The 18,720-nt window shown below is 40.0% G+C and overlaps 1 protein-coding gene across 2 annotated transcripts in view; it reads left to right on the plus strand.

The window, feature by feature from the left end:
• The window catches only part of cdin1 (CDAN1 interacting nuclease 1), a 281,300-nt gene that overhangs the window by 114,098 nt on the left and 148,482 nt on the right, over positions 1-18,720 (plus strand). The window contains exon 11 of one of the 2 annotated variants that reach the window (XM_039741408.1): positions 1,399-1,554. The exons of the other annotated variant lie outside the window; for it this stretch is intronic. Within the exon in view, the coding sequence (XP_039597342.1) occupies positions 1,399-1,408 (10 nt within the window). The 3' untranslated portion in view covers positions 1,409-1,554. Of the gene's footprint in view, positions 1-1,398; positions 1,555-18,720 lie in introns of those variants that run through there. 2 annotated transcript variants of the gene reach the window in all.

The raw sequence follows: 18,720 nt of genomic DNA on the forward strand, positions 1-18,720 counted from the left end.
TTGTATTAACTCATCACACTATAGATTAAAAATATTTGGATATGCCAAAATTCATGTCAGTCTTTTTTGTAGAATTTGTATCACCATTCAACACAGGTTAACCATACAAATTACAACAAGAACTGTAAAGAGATCGGTCCTTATTAAAGCCTAATTTTTTGGTTGTTATACCTTTCTGAGTGAAAGGCCACAGAAGGTTAAAGTGGATAATGATGATTCAGCATAGACTCCTTGCAGGACTGGATTTTATCCCTACTACTGTATATTTTATGCACAAATAAGTTCTTGAGCTCATAACCTGACAGACTTTGTATTAATTAATTCATGATAAAGCTCTGGTCAGTCTCCTGCAGGATGAAGAGACACACAATAGTCCAGAGTCAGAGGAATGCAAGTGGTATGAACATTCTCATTTAGTTCTAAATATTAACACAACAAAAGAGATGTGCATTCTTTTTAAGGACAGAGAACCAACCATCTGCTCAACATCTACTAATGGAAAAAATAATACATATATCCAGGTGGTTTCCCTATACATACATTATAACTCAGCAAAGGCACAGGTCACATTTTATGCTAAATCTTAAGTGAGATTTTACTTTCCTAAAAGACTTTTAATATTAACCATAAACACTCACTGTCTGAGAGTGGGTTAATATTTTGTTTTAAACATTGGCTTGCTAATGTTACTGTCTATTAAAAATACTCACCCCTACTAGTCAAGTCCCTAAAAGCAGAATAGCTGGTTTGCATCTGAGTTTCTGTCTGATAGCCAAGCAGAGTTTTAACTTAATTTGTTCAGATTTTTGTTATTGGTACACTAGTGTTGTCTTGATTGTAACTTCCATCGATAATGAGTGAAATCAATTATGAAGAAAATTTTGAATAAGTCTATTTTTGTGTAGCACTCCTGGCTACCAACAAGATATGACCACATGTCCTCAGGTACAGTACTAATAGTTTTAAAATATATACTGTATATTATAGAATTCCAGTGGGAAACAGAACTTTAACGTATGATTAATATGTGACCATCAGAACAGTGAATATGTGCTTTGTTTGATCACAAAATTTTTATAGTAGCCACTTTTTAATAAGTTGTGAACTGAGCAGTTTCTGAGGTACATGTACTAACTTCCAACATAATGGCAAGCTTTCCTCCTGTTTGCCTTCAGAACAGCCTGACTGTCTTACTGATATGAATTCCGTAATTTGTTTGAAATACAGTCCATGTCAACTCTACTGTGGCTTATGCTGTAGCTGTTGGAAGTTAGCTGGTAATGGGCCCCTACTACAAATAGCTAACATCATCCAATCCTCCAGAAGTTTAATTGGGTTGAAATCTGGTGTCTAAGGAGGCCGCTATATTAAACTGAACTCACCATCTATATCTTTCAGCCATTCCTGATTTGTTTTTCCTTGTGGCATGGAAGATACTCCTGATGAATCCAGTTCCATTCACAACTTTGTATGCTGCTGCCATATGGGAATGCATCTGGTAATCAGAATTAATATACAATTGACTCTGTGACATTTAAACAATACTTCTATAAAGTGCACGAGGAATGTTTTAATTTTTGGATAGTTTATTATCCAACATTGTGTTATTGCTTTTTGTATTTGATAATTAAATGTTAATAAAAAAGTAATCACAAAAAAATAAAAAATAAAGTGGTCTGATAGCACACTTTACACCTTACATTACCAGTCTGCAATACGCAGCTAAAATGGTCCTCCCAATAGATGGATTTAAACGAAAGACGTGTGTGCGTTTATGGAGCACCCTGCTCTGCTCACGCTGAACCACAGCCATGAGATAGCTCATGCGAGCACTTTTACATTTTTTCAGTGCTTGCATGCACCTCACTTTGAAATACCTGTGTGCAGCAAACGTTGCTGTGCAACAACGATGTTGTGCTAATGACACAGATGAAGAGGCACAGTGTTGAAACAAAGGAAATGCCATGGCTCAACAATGTTCAAGTGAAACACGTCAGCAACAGAGGGCAAGGCTTGAAGTTTTCACTAGAAACATTGTCTATCTGGAGTTATTTTCTCGAGACGGAGATTAATAGGACTCATATGCCAGTGACATGGCTAAAATATGGTATCGCCAGTGTCTTCTTATGAAAGCCAGTGGGGCAGCAATCACAGGTAGGTCCATGTCCTCTGCCCTGGGTAATTCTTAACAGTTAGCTGATGCCTCTCAAAGTTCACAAATATAGAAAAACAGCTAGGGAGTCTTTGGGATTTTTTTATCCTGAAGACCGCACACAACTAGTTGGTATGAATCAACAGGGACGTGGATTGTCTGACTTCCTGATGATTTTTCAAATCTTCCTGGTTCATATAATTTTATTCCCCATCCACTGCAACAGTGTGTCTCATTTTAAGGTGACATTAGTTGAACCATTATGAGGTCTTGGTTGCTATACATCATCCACAATAAAGGTATGACAAATTGTGTCTATTTCTCTTATCTCTCCATTAGTGTACTCAGCTGTTAGTTAATGATCTTGTTAGTTAATGATCTTGAGACATACCCACTTAGAAAATTAACTTAAACTAGCTGAAGCCGGTGTAAAAATAGGAACAGAAAACGGTGAGAAAGGAATTCAGAAATCAAGAAGAAATAAATACTCCTGAAAGACGCAGGTGTGAATAGGTGTTTTGGTGGTGATGACAGATAATGAGTCCAAAGATCTAACCCCAGAAAAAGCCACGTACAACTGACCTTGGCTGAAGATTGGTTGTTAGAATTATTGTGAAGAGTAAACAGCATGTGGGATATCGGGTCTGCACTCCGGTCTTTGGGTATCCGACAGTGCATGTAGAATTTCCGGCCAAGCAGGATGACATGTGAAAGTGATAGATAAATAAATAAATGAGGCTGTCCGAATTTATGTACTATGGCCATGGCATCCTGCTAGTTTTGTTGCATGTATCGTAGACTTCCTGGAAATGTGGATGCTAATATGATAATTTTGCCTAAACGTGCGTTTTTATTTTCAGCGTTTGCTTGCAGTGCGTCTGACAGTCCTTTGTATTGTTCCACGTGCAAATCTTGTTGATCTAATCTGAGATAGTTAAGTTGCGCGCCCTCTGTTTTAACATACACATCTACGACGTAATGTTGGAATAGTTCGCTGCTGGTGTGCGAAATACTAAATATATTGCTAATCTGTACGCGTAAAATTGGCATTGAGTAAGCCTTCTTCGCTTGGCGGTTCTTTTATCTGGAACATTGTTGTAAATCATTGTGCCAGTCAAAGGGAATAAAAGTGGGTAAACCATAGGATTGCAATTCATATTGAGCATGGAAATCTATCTACAGGAGTTGCCTATGGGACAGATGCAAATGTCCCTTTCGGTAGGCGGTTCGCCATCTTCTCCGACGAAAATCGCTGTAACATTGGTTTGACATGTCGGGGCATTGTAATTTCTACCTAGGGTTTTCCTCAAAAAGCTTTCGTACAGCTGCTGTTGGATTGGACTGAATGATTTAAGCGTATTGCAGATGCTTGGCGATAAATGCAATGTCGGCTGTTTGTGGCCGGGACCGGTTTTGAGGGTGGGCGTGGGAGGAGAGTTAGAGTTGGCGGGCGGGGCTATGTCGTGCAGTATCCCATGACGCGGAAGGAGGGTTAGAGTTGGCGGGCGGGGCTCTGTCGAGCGTATTCCATGGTCTTAGAGTTGGTGGGCAGGACTGAGTTGGCGGGTGTGGCTCTGTCTTACTTGCGCTTACTGTCGTGCGTGCACTTAGTGAATTATATATATAGATGTTGAAACAGCATGTAGGTTACAGATCAAAATATTTAAAATCGGGTGCTGGACTTTGTTTATTCCAAGTTTGGAATCACACCAAATGGATACAAAGGAGTGATCCAAATGTTTACTGGCTGGGGTACCCTTTTGAGTTCATGACAAACAGTTGATCATGTGATATGCTTTTTGCAGCAGTTTTCATCGTTAGTATGACAGGTTTGTGCAAATACTTCCACAAAGACTGTAATGATGCAGTGATTTTTCAGGTGAATTTCTGCCATGGAATGTCCCTGCAGATACACATAAATATTTGTTACTATTGTCCCAAAGTAACAATTTCTGTTTCACGGTATACATCACTTTTGATTTAAAGTTCCTCACAAGTTGTTTTTTCCGCCAGTGATGCTTAAAGGAACAACTATACCACTGCCTGAACAACTTTAATACAAAACAAATTAGCAAAAGTCAAAAACCTCAAGCTTTTGTACTTCCATGCCACTTTCAGTGATGAAAGTTTCCAATAATGTGAACAGATTATCATGATTGCTGCTAAGGTTATTCTCTCTCTCTTTGTGTGTGTGTGTTTATATACAAACCGGATTCCAAAAAAAAGTTGTGACACTATACAAATCGTGAATAAAAACTGAATGCAATGATGTGGAGGTGCCAAATTATAATATTTTATTCAGAATAGAACATAAATCATGGAACAAAAGTTTAAACTGAGAAAATGTATCATTTTAAGGGAAATATATGTTGATTCAGAATTTCATGGTGGTGTCAACAAATCCCAAAAAAGATGGGACAAGGCCATTTTCACCACTGTGTGGCATCTCCCCTTCTTCTTACAACACTCAACAGACGTCTGGGGACCGAGGAGACCAGTTTCTCAAGTTTAGAAATAGGAATGCTCTCCCATTCTTGTCTAATACAGGCCTCTAACTGTTCAATCGTCTTGGGCCTTCTTTGTAAGCACCTTCCTCTTTATGATGTGCCAAATGTTCTCTATAGGTGAAAGATCTGGACTGCAGACTGGCCATTTCAGTACCGGATCCTTCTCCCTGCAGCCATGATGTTGTGATTGATGCAGAATGTGGTCTGGCATTATCTTGTTGAAAAATGCAGGGTCTTCCCTGAAAGAGATGACGTCTGGATGGGAGCATATGTTGTTCTAGAACCTGAATATATTTTTCTGCATTGATGGTGCCTTTCCAGACATGCAAGCTGCCCATGCCACGCACTCATGCAACCCCATACCATCAGAGATGCAGGCTTCTGAACTGAGCGTTGATAACAACTTGGGTTGTCCTTGTCCTCTTTGGTTCGGATGACATGGTGTCCCAGATTTCCAAAAAGAACTTTGAATCGTGACTCGTCTGACCACAGAACAGTCTTCCATTTTGCCACACTCCATTTTAAATGATCCCTAGCCCACTGACAACGCCTGAGCTTGTGGATCATGCTTAGAAATGGCTTCTTCTTTGCACTGTAGAGTTTCAGCTGGCAACGGCCGGATGGCACGGTGGATTGTGTTCACTGACAATGGTTTCTGGAAGTATTCCTGAGCCCATTCTGTGATTTCCTTTACATTAGCATTCCTGTTTGTGGTGCAGTGTCGTTTAAGGGCCTGGAGATCCCACGGGCATCCAGTATGGTTTTCTGCCTTGACCATTACACACAGAGATTGTTCCAGATTCTCTGAATCTTCGGATGATGTTATGCACAGTTGATGATGGTAGATGCAAAGTCTTTGCAATTTTTCGCTGGGTAACACCTTTCTGATATTGCTCCACTATCTTTCTGCGCAACATTGTGGGAATTGGTGATCCTCTACCCATCTTGGCTTCTGAGAGACACTGCCACTCTGAGAAGCTCTTTTTATACCAAATCATGTTGCCAATTGACCTAGTGGTGTTTATTGGTCTTCCAGCTCTTTGTTATGCTCAAATTTACTTTTTCCAGCCTCTTATTGCTACTTGTCCCAACTTTTTTGGGATTTGTTGACACCGTGAAATTTTGAATCAACATATTATTCCTTTAAAATGATACATTTACTCGGATTAAACGTTTGATCTGTCATCTACGTTCTATTACAAATAAAATATTGACATTTGCCATCTCCACATCATTTCATTCAGTTTTATTCACAATTTGTTTAGTGTCCCAACTTTTTTGGAATCCGGTTTTATATATATATATAGATATATATATATATATATATATATATATATATATATATATATATATATATATATATATATATATATATATATATATATATATATATGTATATATATATATATATATATATATGTATATATATATATATATATATATATATATATGTATATATGTATATATATATATATATATATATATGTGTATATATATATATATATATATATATAATGTATGTGTGTATATATATATATATATATATACTATTAGTATGTATATATATATATATATATATACTATGTATATATGTATATATATATATATATATGTGTATATATATATATATATATATATATGTATGTATATATATATATATATATATATATATATATATGTGTATATATATATATATATATATATATATATATATACTATATATACTGTGTATTGTGAATATATATATATATATATATATATATACTGTGTATGTGATATATATATATATATATATATATATATGTATTATATATATGTTATATGTATATATATATATATATATATACTGTGTATGTATATATATATATATATATATATATATATATATATATATATATATATATATATATATATATATATATATATACTGTGTGTATGTGTATATATATATATATATATATATATACTTATACGTGTATCTATATTGTATATATATATATATATATATATATGTATACTGTGTATGTGTATATATATATATATATATATATATATATATATATATATAATCCAACATCTGTTTGTATGTATGTCTGTCCACTTTTCACAAGAGAACTACTTAATGGATGTAGATTGGGTTTTTCTCTGCAATTTACTTGAACATTCCGGCTCATTTTGCAACTTCTTTCATTGCGCTAAGTATCATAGTTCGCTTGCAGGATCAATATATTTGCGCTAATCCGAGACTGAGGGGAGGGGGAAGCATGACGTCAGGAGTGGTGAGCCGGACAGGGCTCTCACTCATGTGCCTGCCTCCGTTCGAATCTCTCACCATGTTTTGGAGTGGAGCTTTGCTAACGATACCTGTTTGTTTATTGATTTTTAAAATTTGTTCGGTTTCACTACTATGCAGGTGAAGCTAGAGGAAACAGCTAGTTTTTAATATAAATTTTGTCTTTGCATAAAAACGTTAACAAAAAAAAAAAGAGTATCTTGGTAGTGGCGTCAAGTATTAGGACTGAGAAAAAAGGACAGATACTGTAGGCTTCAAGTACAACAGTATAGCATTAAGCAAGCATTGACGATGTACTTATTATATAGAGAAGCACTGAGACAGTAAATTGACAATCGGTTCCAAAATGGAAAAAAAAAAGACTGCGCATGGGGTGTAGTAGTCCTGTACTTTCAAGCTACATTACTCAGCATTAAGTTAAATCTGTAACATGAATGTATTCCAAATTATGAAATGTGTGGTTTTAAATGTTCAACCATCCTAGCCTGACATATTTCTCTCAGTAGAATATTCTGTATTGTGATGAATACAGTAAAACCAGTTGTTTTATACTTCACTGTAGGAACATTGAATAAGCTAGTGTTTTTATTTTTGGTTACTAGCCCTGATTTTGATCTTCTCCCCACCTTAAAGATAAATGTAATACACTTTAGTTTACACTTATACACAAAGTACAGTGTAATTCTTAATTTTAACTGCTATTCTATATGTAGCATGTGTATAACAGCATTGTATTGAGAATTCTGTGTTCCTTACCTGAAATACCTCTGAACCTATTTATCCCATTTTAAAAATAATAAATTTACATTGTCTTTATGTACTATATGCAACAGGGGATCCAAACAAACTACTAAACTGTTTGAAATGGAATAATAAATAAATACGTACAGTATATGCACATATTAATCCCTGTACATACATCCATCGATCCTCTTCCGCTTATCCGAGGTCGGGTCGTGGGGGCAGCAGCTTAAGCAGAGAGGCCCAGACTTCCCTCTCCCGGCCACTTCTTCCAGCTCTTCGGGAGAATCCCAAAGGCGTCCCCAGGCCAGCCGGGAGACATAGTCCCTCCAGCGTGTCCTGGGTCTTCCCCGGGGCCTCCTCCCGGTTGGGCGTGCCGGAACACCTCACCAGGGAGGCGTCCAGGAGGCATCCTGATCAGATGCCGAGCCGCCTCATCTGACTCCTCTCGATGCGTAGGAGCAGCGGCTCTACTCTGAGCCCCTCCCGGATGACTGAGCTTCTCACCCTATCTTTAAGGGAAAGCCCAGACACCCTGCGGAGGAAACTCATTTCAGCGCTTGTATTCGCGATCTCGTTCTTTGGTCACTACCCATAGCTCATGACCATAGGTGAGGGTAGGAGGCGTAGATCGACTGGTAAATTGAGAGCTTTGCCTTACGGCTCAGCTCCTTTTCACCACGACAGACCGATGCAGAGCCGCATCACTGCGGATGCCGCACCGATCCGCCTGTCAATCTCACGCTCCATTCTTCCCTCACTCGTGAACAAGACCCCGAGATACTTGAACTCCTTCACTTGGGGCAGGATCTCTCCCCCAACCCTGAGAGGGCACTCCACCCTTTTCCGGCTGAGGACCATGCTCTCGGATTTGGAGGTGCTGATTCTCATCCCAGCCGCTTCACACTCAGCTGCGAACCGATCCAGAGAGCTGAAGATCACGGCCTGATGAAGCAAACAGGACAACATCATCTGCAAAAGCAGTGACCCAATCCTGAGTCCACCAAACGGACCCCTTCAACACCCTGGCTGCGCCTAGAAATTCTGTCCATAAAAGTTATGAACAGAATGGTGACAAAGGGCAGCCCTGGCGGAGTCCAACTCTCACTGGAAGCGGGCTCGACTTACTGCGGCAATGCGGACCAAGCTCTGACACGGTTGTACAGACCGAACAGCTCTTATCAGGGGTCCGGTACCCCATACTCCCGGAGCACCCCACAGGATTCCCGAGGGACACGGTCGAATGCCTTTTCCAAGTCCACAAAACACATGTAGACCGGTCGGGCAAACTCCCATGCACCCTCCAGGACTCTGCTAAGGGTGAAGAGCTGGTCCACTGTTCGCGACCAGGGCGAAAACCACACTGTTCCTCCTGAATCCGAGGTTCGACTATCCGGCGGACCCTCCTCTCCAGAACCCCGAATAGACTTTTCCAGGGAGGCTGAGGTGTGATCCCTCTATAGTTGGAACACACCCTCCGGTCCCCTTTTAAAGAGGGGACCACCACCCCGTCTGCCAATCCAGAGGCACTGTCCCGATGTCCATGCGATGTTGCAGAGGCGTGTCAACCAAGACAGTCCTACAACATCCAGAGCCTTAAGGAACTCAGGTATCTCATCCACCCCGGGGCCCTGCCACCAAGGAGTTTTTGACCACCTCGGTGACTTCAGTCCCAGAGATGGGAGAGCCCACCTCAGAGTCCCCAGGCTCTGCTTCCTCGTGGAAGGCATGTTAGTGGGATTGAGGAGGTCTTGAAGTACTCCTCCCACCGACCCTAGCGTCAGTGAGGTCAGCAGCGCACCATCCCCACCATATACGGTGTTGACACTGCACTGCTTCCCCTCCTGAGGCGGACGGTGGACCAGAATCTCCTCGAAGCCGTCCGAAAGTGTTCTCCATGGCCTCTCCAAACTCCTCCCATGCCCGAGTTTTGCCTCAGCAACAACGAAGCCGTTCGCTTGGCCTGCGGTACCTATCAGCTGCCTCCAGAGACCCACAGGACAAAAAGTCCTATAGGACTCCTTCTTCAGCTTGGCATCCCTCACGCGGTGTCCAGCGGGTTGGGGATTGCCGCCACGACAGGCACCGACCACCTTGCGGCCACAGCTCCGGTCAGCCGCCTCAACAATAGAGGCGGAACATGGCCCATTGGACTCAATGTCCCCACCTCCCTCGGGGCGTGGTTGAAGTTCTGCGGAGGTGGGAGTTGAAGCTACTTCTGACAGGGGACTCTGCCAGCCGTTCCCAGCAGACCCTCACAACACGTTTGGGCCTACCAGGTCTGACCGGCATCTTCCCCACCATGAAGCCAACTCACCACCAGGTGGTGATCAGTTGACAGCTCCGCCCCTCTCTTCACCCGAGTGTCCAAGACATATGGCGCAAGTCCGGCGACCGCGACCACAAAGTCGATCATCGACCTGAGGCCTAGGGTGTCCTGGTGCCAAGTGCACATATGAACACCCTTATGCTTGAACATGGTGTTCGTTATGGACAATCCGTGGCGAGCACAGAAGTCCAATAACAAAACACGCTGGGTTCAGATCGGGGCCATTCCTCCCAATCACGCCCTTCCAGGTCTCACTGTCATTGCCCACGTGAGCATTGAAGTCTCCCAGCAAAGCAGGGAATCCCAGAAGGTATGCCCTCTAGCAACCCCTCAGAGACTCCAAAAGGGTGGATACTCCAAACTGCTGTTGGCATACGCACAAACAACAGTCAGGACCCTTCCCCCCACCCGAAGGCGGAGGGAAGCCACCCTCTTGTCCACCGGGGTAAACCCCAATGCACAGGCTCCAGTGGGGGCAATAAGTATGCCCACACCTGCTGGCCTCTCACCGGGGCAACTCCAGAGTGGTAGAGAGTCCAGCCCCTCTCAAGGAGATTGGTTCCAGAGTCCAAGCTGTGCGTCGAGGTGAGTCCGACTATATCTAGCGGAACCTCTCACCTCGCGCACTAGCTCAGGCTCCTTCCCTTCAGAGAGGTGACATTCCACGTCCCAAGAGCCAGTTTCTGTAGCCGAGGATCAGAACGCCAAGGTCCCGCCCGGCCACCACCCAACTGACACTGCACCCAACCTCCTTGACCCCTTCCATAGGTGGTGAGCCCATGGGGAGGAGGACCCACGTTACCTCTTCGGGCTGTGCCAGGCCGAGCCCATGGGTGCAGGCCCGGCCACCAGGCTCGCCATCGAGCCCCACCTCCAGGCCTGGCTCCAGAGGGGGCCCGGTGACCAGCGTCGGGCAAGGGAAAGCGTCCACAGTTTTTATTTTCATTGGAGGTTTATTGAACCGCTCTTTGTCTCATCCCTCACCTTGGACCAGTTTGCCTTGGGTGGCCCTACCAGGGGCATAAAGCCCTGGACAACATAGCTCCTAGGATCATTGGGACACGCAAACCCCTCCACCACGATAAGGTGACGGTTCAAGGAGGAGATCCCTGTACAATACTGTGAAATTAGTGTTACCATCCTTATCATTGATTGATAGTTTTGTACTGTTAAAATACAACACAAGAGGACTTTTGTATTAGACTTCAGTTGCTACTCCAGTATTATTTCAGCAACTGGGGCGTTTTGCTGCCTTTGTTGGTTGTAAAAACTGTTGTCTCCACCCTGGCGCAGTTTTTAGTGTCTACAAACAATTGCAGACCTTGTGACCCACTGCACTGGGAAACAATTAGGAAGCATACATGCAATCAAACTATAATAGAAGCAATGAATTATTTTTTTAAATGTCTTGATAATGCATGATAAGATATGATGTATAGTATTTTTATACTAATGTTCAGTGTGAAACACAGGTTTTATTTTTTTTGGTTGTTCATCAATATATAGCATTGGAAATCTGTCATGCTATGCATAATTTTTAAGTATTTTGTAATTCATATTTGTTAATTAATGATGATTCAGACACTTCAGAAGACTGCTTGATTAAACAGTACAAATATGTATAAGTGATATTACAATTTATTTGTATTAAGGTTTCTTGCGTATTCTGTGCCTTATCATGTTGTTTCTATTACACATTCAGCTCCCAACTGACTTCAACACTGTCTTCAGCACAATTACACTTTTTTTCCTCTTTAGCTTTTGTTGAGTGTCAAATCTCTTGATTTTGAGCACACATTTAATTTTCTCAATCAAGTGTCTGTAAATGTTTTTCTCAGCTAACATCTTTACAGTTTGACCCTGCTTACATGTAGTCTGTCATGCCTCAGTAATTGTCATACAGTACAACTCTGTCACCTGAAACTTTATAGATTCAAAGAAAATCATCATATTACATTAAAGTATTTGGAAATGGTCAAAGTTGTTTTCAGTTTGTGATAAGAAGAGTGCCAGCAATGCTTTTAAGTCAGGCATGTCATTAATTTCATGTAATTCATCTTCTGTTACTTTTGGAATTGTAGATATGAGAAGCTTTCCTTATATGTCATTTTACTGGTTTGATTAGAGGCATTGTATGAGACTAACTAATGCATCCTACACTTGTAGTGGGTGAAAAGGTGTGTGGGTAGAGGTGATAGCTCCATGTTGCTTAGAAGAGAACTTTTTTAGGGCAAAATGTATGAGTTATCTAAGTAGACTGTGTGTGGTTCTTTCAAGGTATTTCTACACATGATGCACTATAGTTAAGGATGAATGAAGACTTTAACCTAGAATTGTATTTAAAGGAGTGCCCCACCAACCTTCAGTTCTTGATTTGTATTATTTTAGGACACTGGTAGAGCATGAATTAACAAGGTATTTTTAAACTTAATGGGGTACTCTTTGCAACACCTGCAGTATTTATCAGAATGTGAGATTTGCAGTTGAACTCCTTGTGTTGTGCAAAAGGCACCTCAAGAAGCAGTTTGATTATCTTGGTATTTAACACAAGGATGCCATCCGAGGTCTAAGCATAAACATCATAGCAATAGTTGATTTGTTTATCTGAGACAGTCTCAGCCAGAATAAATTCTTGTTGAGCTGGGTGCCACCAGCATTTATCTCTCTAGTGTGAAATCATGTTGGCAAGTCAGGTGACCCAAAACAGGAATATTGAAGCCAAACTGAAAGAAGCCTGCTGTGGAGACATGAAGAAGTAATGCATTTCTGGGAGTACACAAAACATCCCTTCAGAAAGGCATGTCATATCTGCAGGTAGTGGCTCCCATTTAATCTTGTATTTTGACTCATGTCTCTATGCCAGTAATCTGTGCATGGAAATATTTGCACTTTTTTGATCAATCTTATTCTTTAGCTTAGTTTATATGTCTGCTCCTTTATTTTCTTATTTAATAACTAGGGGGCTGCGCTTCCTGCTCGCTTTGCTCGCAAACCCATGGGTTTGGTCCTGTGGAAGTACAATTTAAAGTGTTTTTTTCCCATGGGAATTGTTACATATGCATTATATTCATTTTTTAGTTTTAAACTTAAGTTAAAACAATTTTTAGGAATGAACTTTTCTTCAGGGCGGCACGGTGGCGCAGTGGTAGTGCTGCTACCTTGCAGTAAGGAGCCCTGGGTTCGCCTCCCAGGTCCTCCCTTCATGAAGTTTGCATGTTCTCCCCGGTCCATTATTATGTAAATCAATGCTTTGTGCATTGAATAATGGTAACGCGAACAGATTATTGTAGACACGTATATTTTGCCTGTAGTGTTTGTGGATTTCACTTTCACCAAACAACAAATCATTTCATTCTTGCGGAAACACCACTTCATTGGGAAGCAGCAGTACTTTTCCCTGATGGCAACACGAAGTAGACAATCTACAAATCTCTGACTTAAACTTTAAAGTCTCACAATATCTACATACTTCCGACATATCACCTATGTCCATATATTCGATCTCTTTTTGCTATTCCGTTATTTCACCTAGTAATAATTTGTTTGCGTGAATGCAATCTTTTTTTGACACGTTCGAATTTTAGTACAGTCGTATTTTTGAACTTGCTCTGCGTGTGTATTGTACCAACTTTTTTTTTTTGAGCCTTTCGAATTCCACTGCTGTCATAATCTGTAACCTGCTTTTCATGTGTATGGCACCAACGTTTTTGAATGTCTTTATGAAGTTCTACTGTGTCTTTTACTCCTTGTCTTTTATTGCTGACCCCGTTTGTACCTGCAAGGTTTTCAGCATCACTTGTTCCAGTCTGATTATTACTTTCCTTGCCTAGGTCACCGTCTCACGGGAACATGCTTCCAATGGATGTCAGTATGACTTGACTGTGACTTGACCGTGTCGCGTGAAGTGAAAGTGTCTTTGCCTCTATGAAGTAACTGTTTATCTTCTATATCACGTCTCGTTGTAGGATTTTCTTTTATAATAGAGAGATATTGCTTTAAAGCATTGCTTGAGGTTGGAAATTGAGGCTCCAAGTGCTTATGTTTTAAAACAACTTTCAATTGTATTTTATACAGTCATTTTTCTATTTTCTTTTCTGCTTTATTAAAATGTAATTTACTCAAAAAAATACAGAAGGCACAAGTTTACCATGCAATATATATCTACAAACAAACCATACATACTGTATATACTGTATGTCTGTTATATATAAAACCCTGTTTAATGAGCTCAAAGGCAAAATAAATAATGGTGCAAATATCTTAATTTGCAGCTATTGATTCAATAAGAATGATTTGAGTTTTTAGATAGCTAGGTATTATATATATATCTATACTAATAAAAGGCAAAGCCCTCACTCACTCACTCACTCACTCATCACTAATTCTCCAACTTCCCGTGTAGGTAGAAGGCTGAAATTTGGCAGGCTCATTCCTTACAGCTTACTTACAAAAGTTGAGCAGGTTTCATTTCGACATTCTACGCCTAATGGTCATAACTGGAAGGTATTTTTCTACATTAACTGTAATGGAGTTGAGCTGGAATGACGTGGGGGGGCGGAGTTTTGTGTGACATCATCACACCTCCCACGTAATCACGTGAACTGACTGTCAACGCAGTGCGTAGAAAACCAGGAAGACCTCCAAAAAGCGCTTAAGAAAACATGCATTTTATAATTGAGAAGGCAGCGAAACAATAAGAAGTGAGCGAGTGACATATACTACCATATTCATGAGTGTTGCCATTTCGGAAAGAAAGCAAGGTGTAAACCTAAACTTTAAATTAAGTTCATAGACAGGCTACCGCTGGCGTTTCACATACCCACAGGTAATCACGGGATACAAGTTTAATGAGAGGAGGCAGGATATAAACGAGAGTTTTGATCACTTTGTAACTAAGTTAAAATTGTAGGTGAAGGGGTGGGCTTATGCAAATTCAGAGACTGTGTTTGTGGGGATTGACAGTTAAAGGCGGGGGGAGTCACGTCATCATCTCCCCTCCCACCTCATTTTGCTCTGAGCTGAGCTGAGCGGCTAACGCTGTCTTCCGAAGCAACTCGTCAGACTGCCACCAAATACTCACAGAAAAATCCACAAGTTAATACACACGCTGTCTCTAGGGTTTCTACACACTGAATCCTCCAGGCACTACTTACAAAAGGTCACATTGACAATCGTGTTATGTTATTTTTAAAATCTTTCCTTTTCTTAGCACAAGCACAGCTGAGAAGCTTGATGCATGTGCTCCATAAGCGTTAAAAATAATGCATTTAATCACACTTTGCATTACAAGCAAAGGGAGCTTTTGTCAATGCATGATTTCCTGGTACACGATTACATTGATCAGCATCACGATTCATTTTACCCTCGCACCACCTTAGTTTGAGAAGAAGTATGAAAAAATATGAGGTTAACACAGAAAAACAGATCACCAATTCAAGCTTTATGAATAATCGATTAAGCCATCAATAATTGTTTTGGTAAAGCCATCCTCCTTCCATTTTATAATTTTTCGCCACTAGCCATGATTAAATGAACGGTAAAAAAGTAAGAGCAAAGCGAGGGTGACTTATTTAGGCATATATATGACAGCAACACTCATGACAATGTCAGTCATGTTACGTTATTATTAAAATGTTTCCTTTTCTTTTCATTACTTCCTTAACACACTACTTCTCCGCTCGTAGCGGGTGTTTTGCTATATATATATATATGAATGACCTCCAAAAGCGCTGAGACTTTTGATATCATGAACGTGTCTGCAAACTGGGGTCTCCTGCCCAGCAAAAGTCGAGCAGCCAGCGCGCGCACATAGCTGTGCCGGCCTTTGTGACGCTGACTGTGCTTCTGCCTTAAGTCAAAGTGAGCACTTTTAATTTTTTTCATCCTCCCCCTGCGCTATAGCCCAGACAGGTGCAAACACGGGACCCCTTTTCTACACCACGGCAAAATAATAAGGCGATTCACACTTTCTTTTGCACGTATCGATTATCAGGTCCTCACCTCGAATTATGAAGACACGCACACGAGTGCAGGACTGACAGTGCTATCACAGCCGATTAATGGCGGGGACGTCTCACCAGTCTACACAAGACCCACCGCGACTGTCCCCAAAAGGCGATCATAACGTCAGCGAACACATCTCTCTATACTATATAAAAGAAAAAGGCAACTTTCCTTTCTTTACACCTTTTTTCCTTTTATCCCAAACCAAAGCCTTTTTCTCTTAACACTGCAGAGGACACAAAACTAATTTTCTTTAAATGCCGGTAAGGCACATTACCAGAGGCAAAAATTTGAACGTTCACATAGAAAATGTAATTTCAATGTACCTGAACTTCTTAAAACGTTAATGTATTACTGTTTAATAACTTATAGACTATAATTTATTATTTTTCCCTTGCACTCAGTGACCAAACCTATACACACACATATAGACACATACAAACATACACACAAGTATATGTATGTATATATATATACACACACACATACATACACACATATATATAATTTGTGTGTGTGTATGTATGTGTGTGTATATATGATGTAGATAGGTATAGGATGTGTATATGTAGATATCTTCATATCTACATATCTATATACGTATGTGTATGTGTATGTATGTTGTGTGTGTGTGTGTGTGTGTGTGTGTGTGTGTATATATATATATGACAGCAGCAATCCAAGCTGTGAGAAAACAGTAAAATGGAGGCGTGTCAGACGTCGTGGTACATTTTCTGATGCAGCTTCGAAAACAACTTCGGGCTGCCGCCAAATACACAAAACAATTACTTTGACAATCATGTTACATTATTTTTAAAATGTTTCCTTTTCTTTTTCATAACTTCTTTAACACATGACATCGCTGTGAAGCGCGGGTATTTTGCTATATATATATATATATATCTCACAGCGACACTCATAACAGTGACAAAACAATTACATTGACAATCATGTTACGTTATTTTCAAAATGTTTCCTTTTCTTTCTCTTTTCTTCTTTAACACACTACTTCTCCGCTGCCAAGCGCGGGTATATACTGTATATATATATATATATATATAGATAGAGATATATATATATAGATAGATATGAGAACATATATATATATATATAGATATAGATATAGATATAGATACATAGATACATATATATATGTATGATATATATATATATATATATATAGATAGATATGAGAACAACACTCATATCAATGACAAAACAATTACATTAACAACCATGTTACGTTATTTTTAAAATTTTTCCTTTTCTTTTTCGTACCTTCTTTAACACACTACTTCTCTTTCTGAGTATTCGCTAGTATATATATATATATATATATATATATATATATATATATATATATATATATATATATATATATATATATATACACACACACACACACACACACACACACATACAGTAATCCCTCCTCAATCGCGGGGGTTGCGTTCCAAACCCCCCAGCTATGCGATAGGTGAAAATCCGCAAAGTAGAAACCATAAGTTTGTATGGTTATTTTTATATATTTTAAGCCCTTATAAACTCTCCCACACTGTTTATAAATATTCCCCGTACAGTTATACAGCATAATCCCTTTGTATTCTCTTAGATATTAGGTAAGATTCATTGAAATTATGGATATAAACACACTGTTTATATACAGTAAAACCTAAATATTTTTTTAAAGATTTTGAGTGTCTCCGATATCACATATGTTACAGCCATTACGATAGACAGGCCACCAGCAATAAATACATACAATGCAAGAAAAATAGTATACAGTAAATGTGTGTACAGTGACACTAAACGTACATACCTGTACTAAGTACTGTAAGTAGAAAATTAATTATGGTTACTCACCAACAATGACACGATGACTTGTCCGATAACAATGAGTTTAATTTTACTGCACAACAAAGGGGAGCGTTACAGATCTTCTAAAGGAGCCACTTCAGGCGATTGTGTAGCACTGCCGTTGTTCTTTTTCTGGCAGTCTTCAATCCAAATCCCTAAAGCAGATTCCATCCAAACTACTGCCTTATTACATCCACTTACAACTCGTTTTGCACCCTGGGTAAAAGGACACTGCGGCCGTAGATCTTATATTCCTTTCCTACTTTTTAAATAAAAAGAATCATAGCCTCTTTGATGCTGTAATGGCGTCCTACAGCGGTGTAGCTTTTCCCTTCCTTCAACAAATGCAAAACGTTTACCTTTTCGGCAATCGTTAACATCTTCCGTTGGCGCTTGGGCACGGCCCCGAAAGCAGTAGCAGGAGCAGATTGTTTTGGAGCCATAATGGAGGGCTTGACTATGCACAAAGATAACTTTTGTGCTCTTTTGTGTTTAAATCTTTACACAGCGAAACACGTTGATGCTGAATGAGCGAGACGAGACTTCCTGGTTAACACTGCATTCAGCGCACAGGAACTTAACTGCGTGCTCTGATTGGTTAGCTTCTCAGTCATCCGCAAATAGCGTCCCGTGTATGAAATCAACTGTGCAAACCAACTGAGGAAGCATGTATAGGAAGTAAAAAGACACATTGTCCGCAGAACCTGCGAAGCAGTGAAAAATCTGCGTTATATAATTAGTTATGCTTACATATAAAATCCGCGATAGAGTGAAGCCGCGAAAGTCGAAGCGCGATATAGCGAGGATTACTGTATATGTGTGTATATATATATATATA

This window comes from Polypterus senegalus, chromosome 18 (assembly GCF_016835505.1).
Source record: "Polypterus senegalus isolate Bchr_013 chromosome 18, ASM1683550v1, whole genome shotgun sequence".
Classification (NCBI taxonomy): Eukaryota; Metazoa; Chordata; class Cladistia; order Polypteriformes; family Polypteridae; genus Polypterus; species Polypterus senegalus.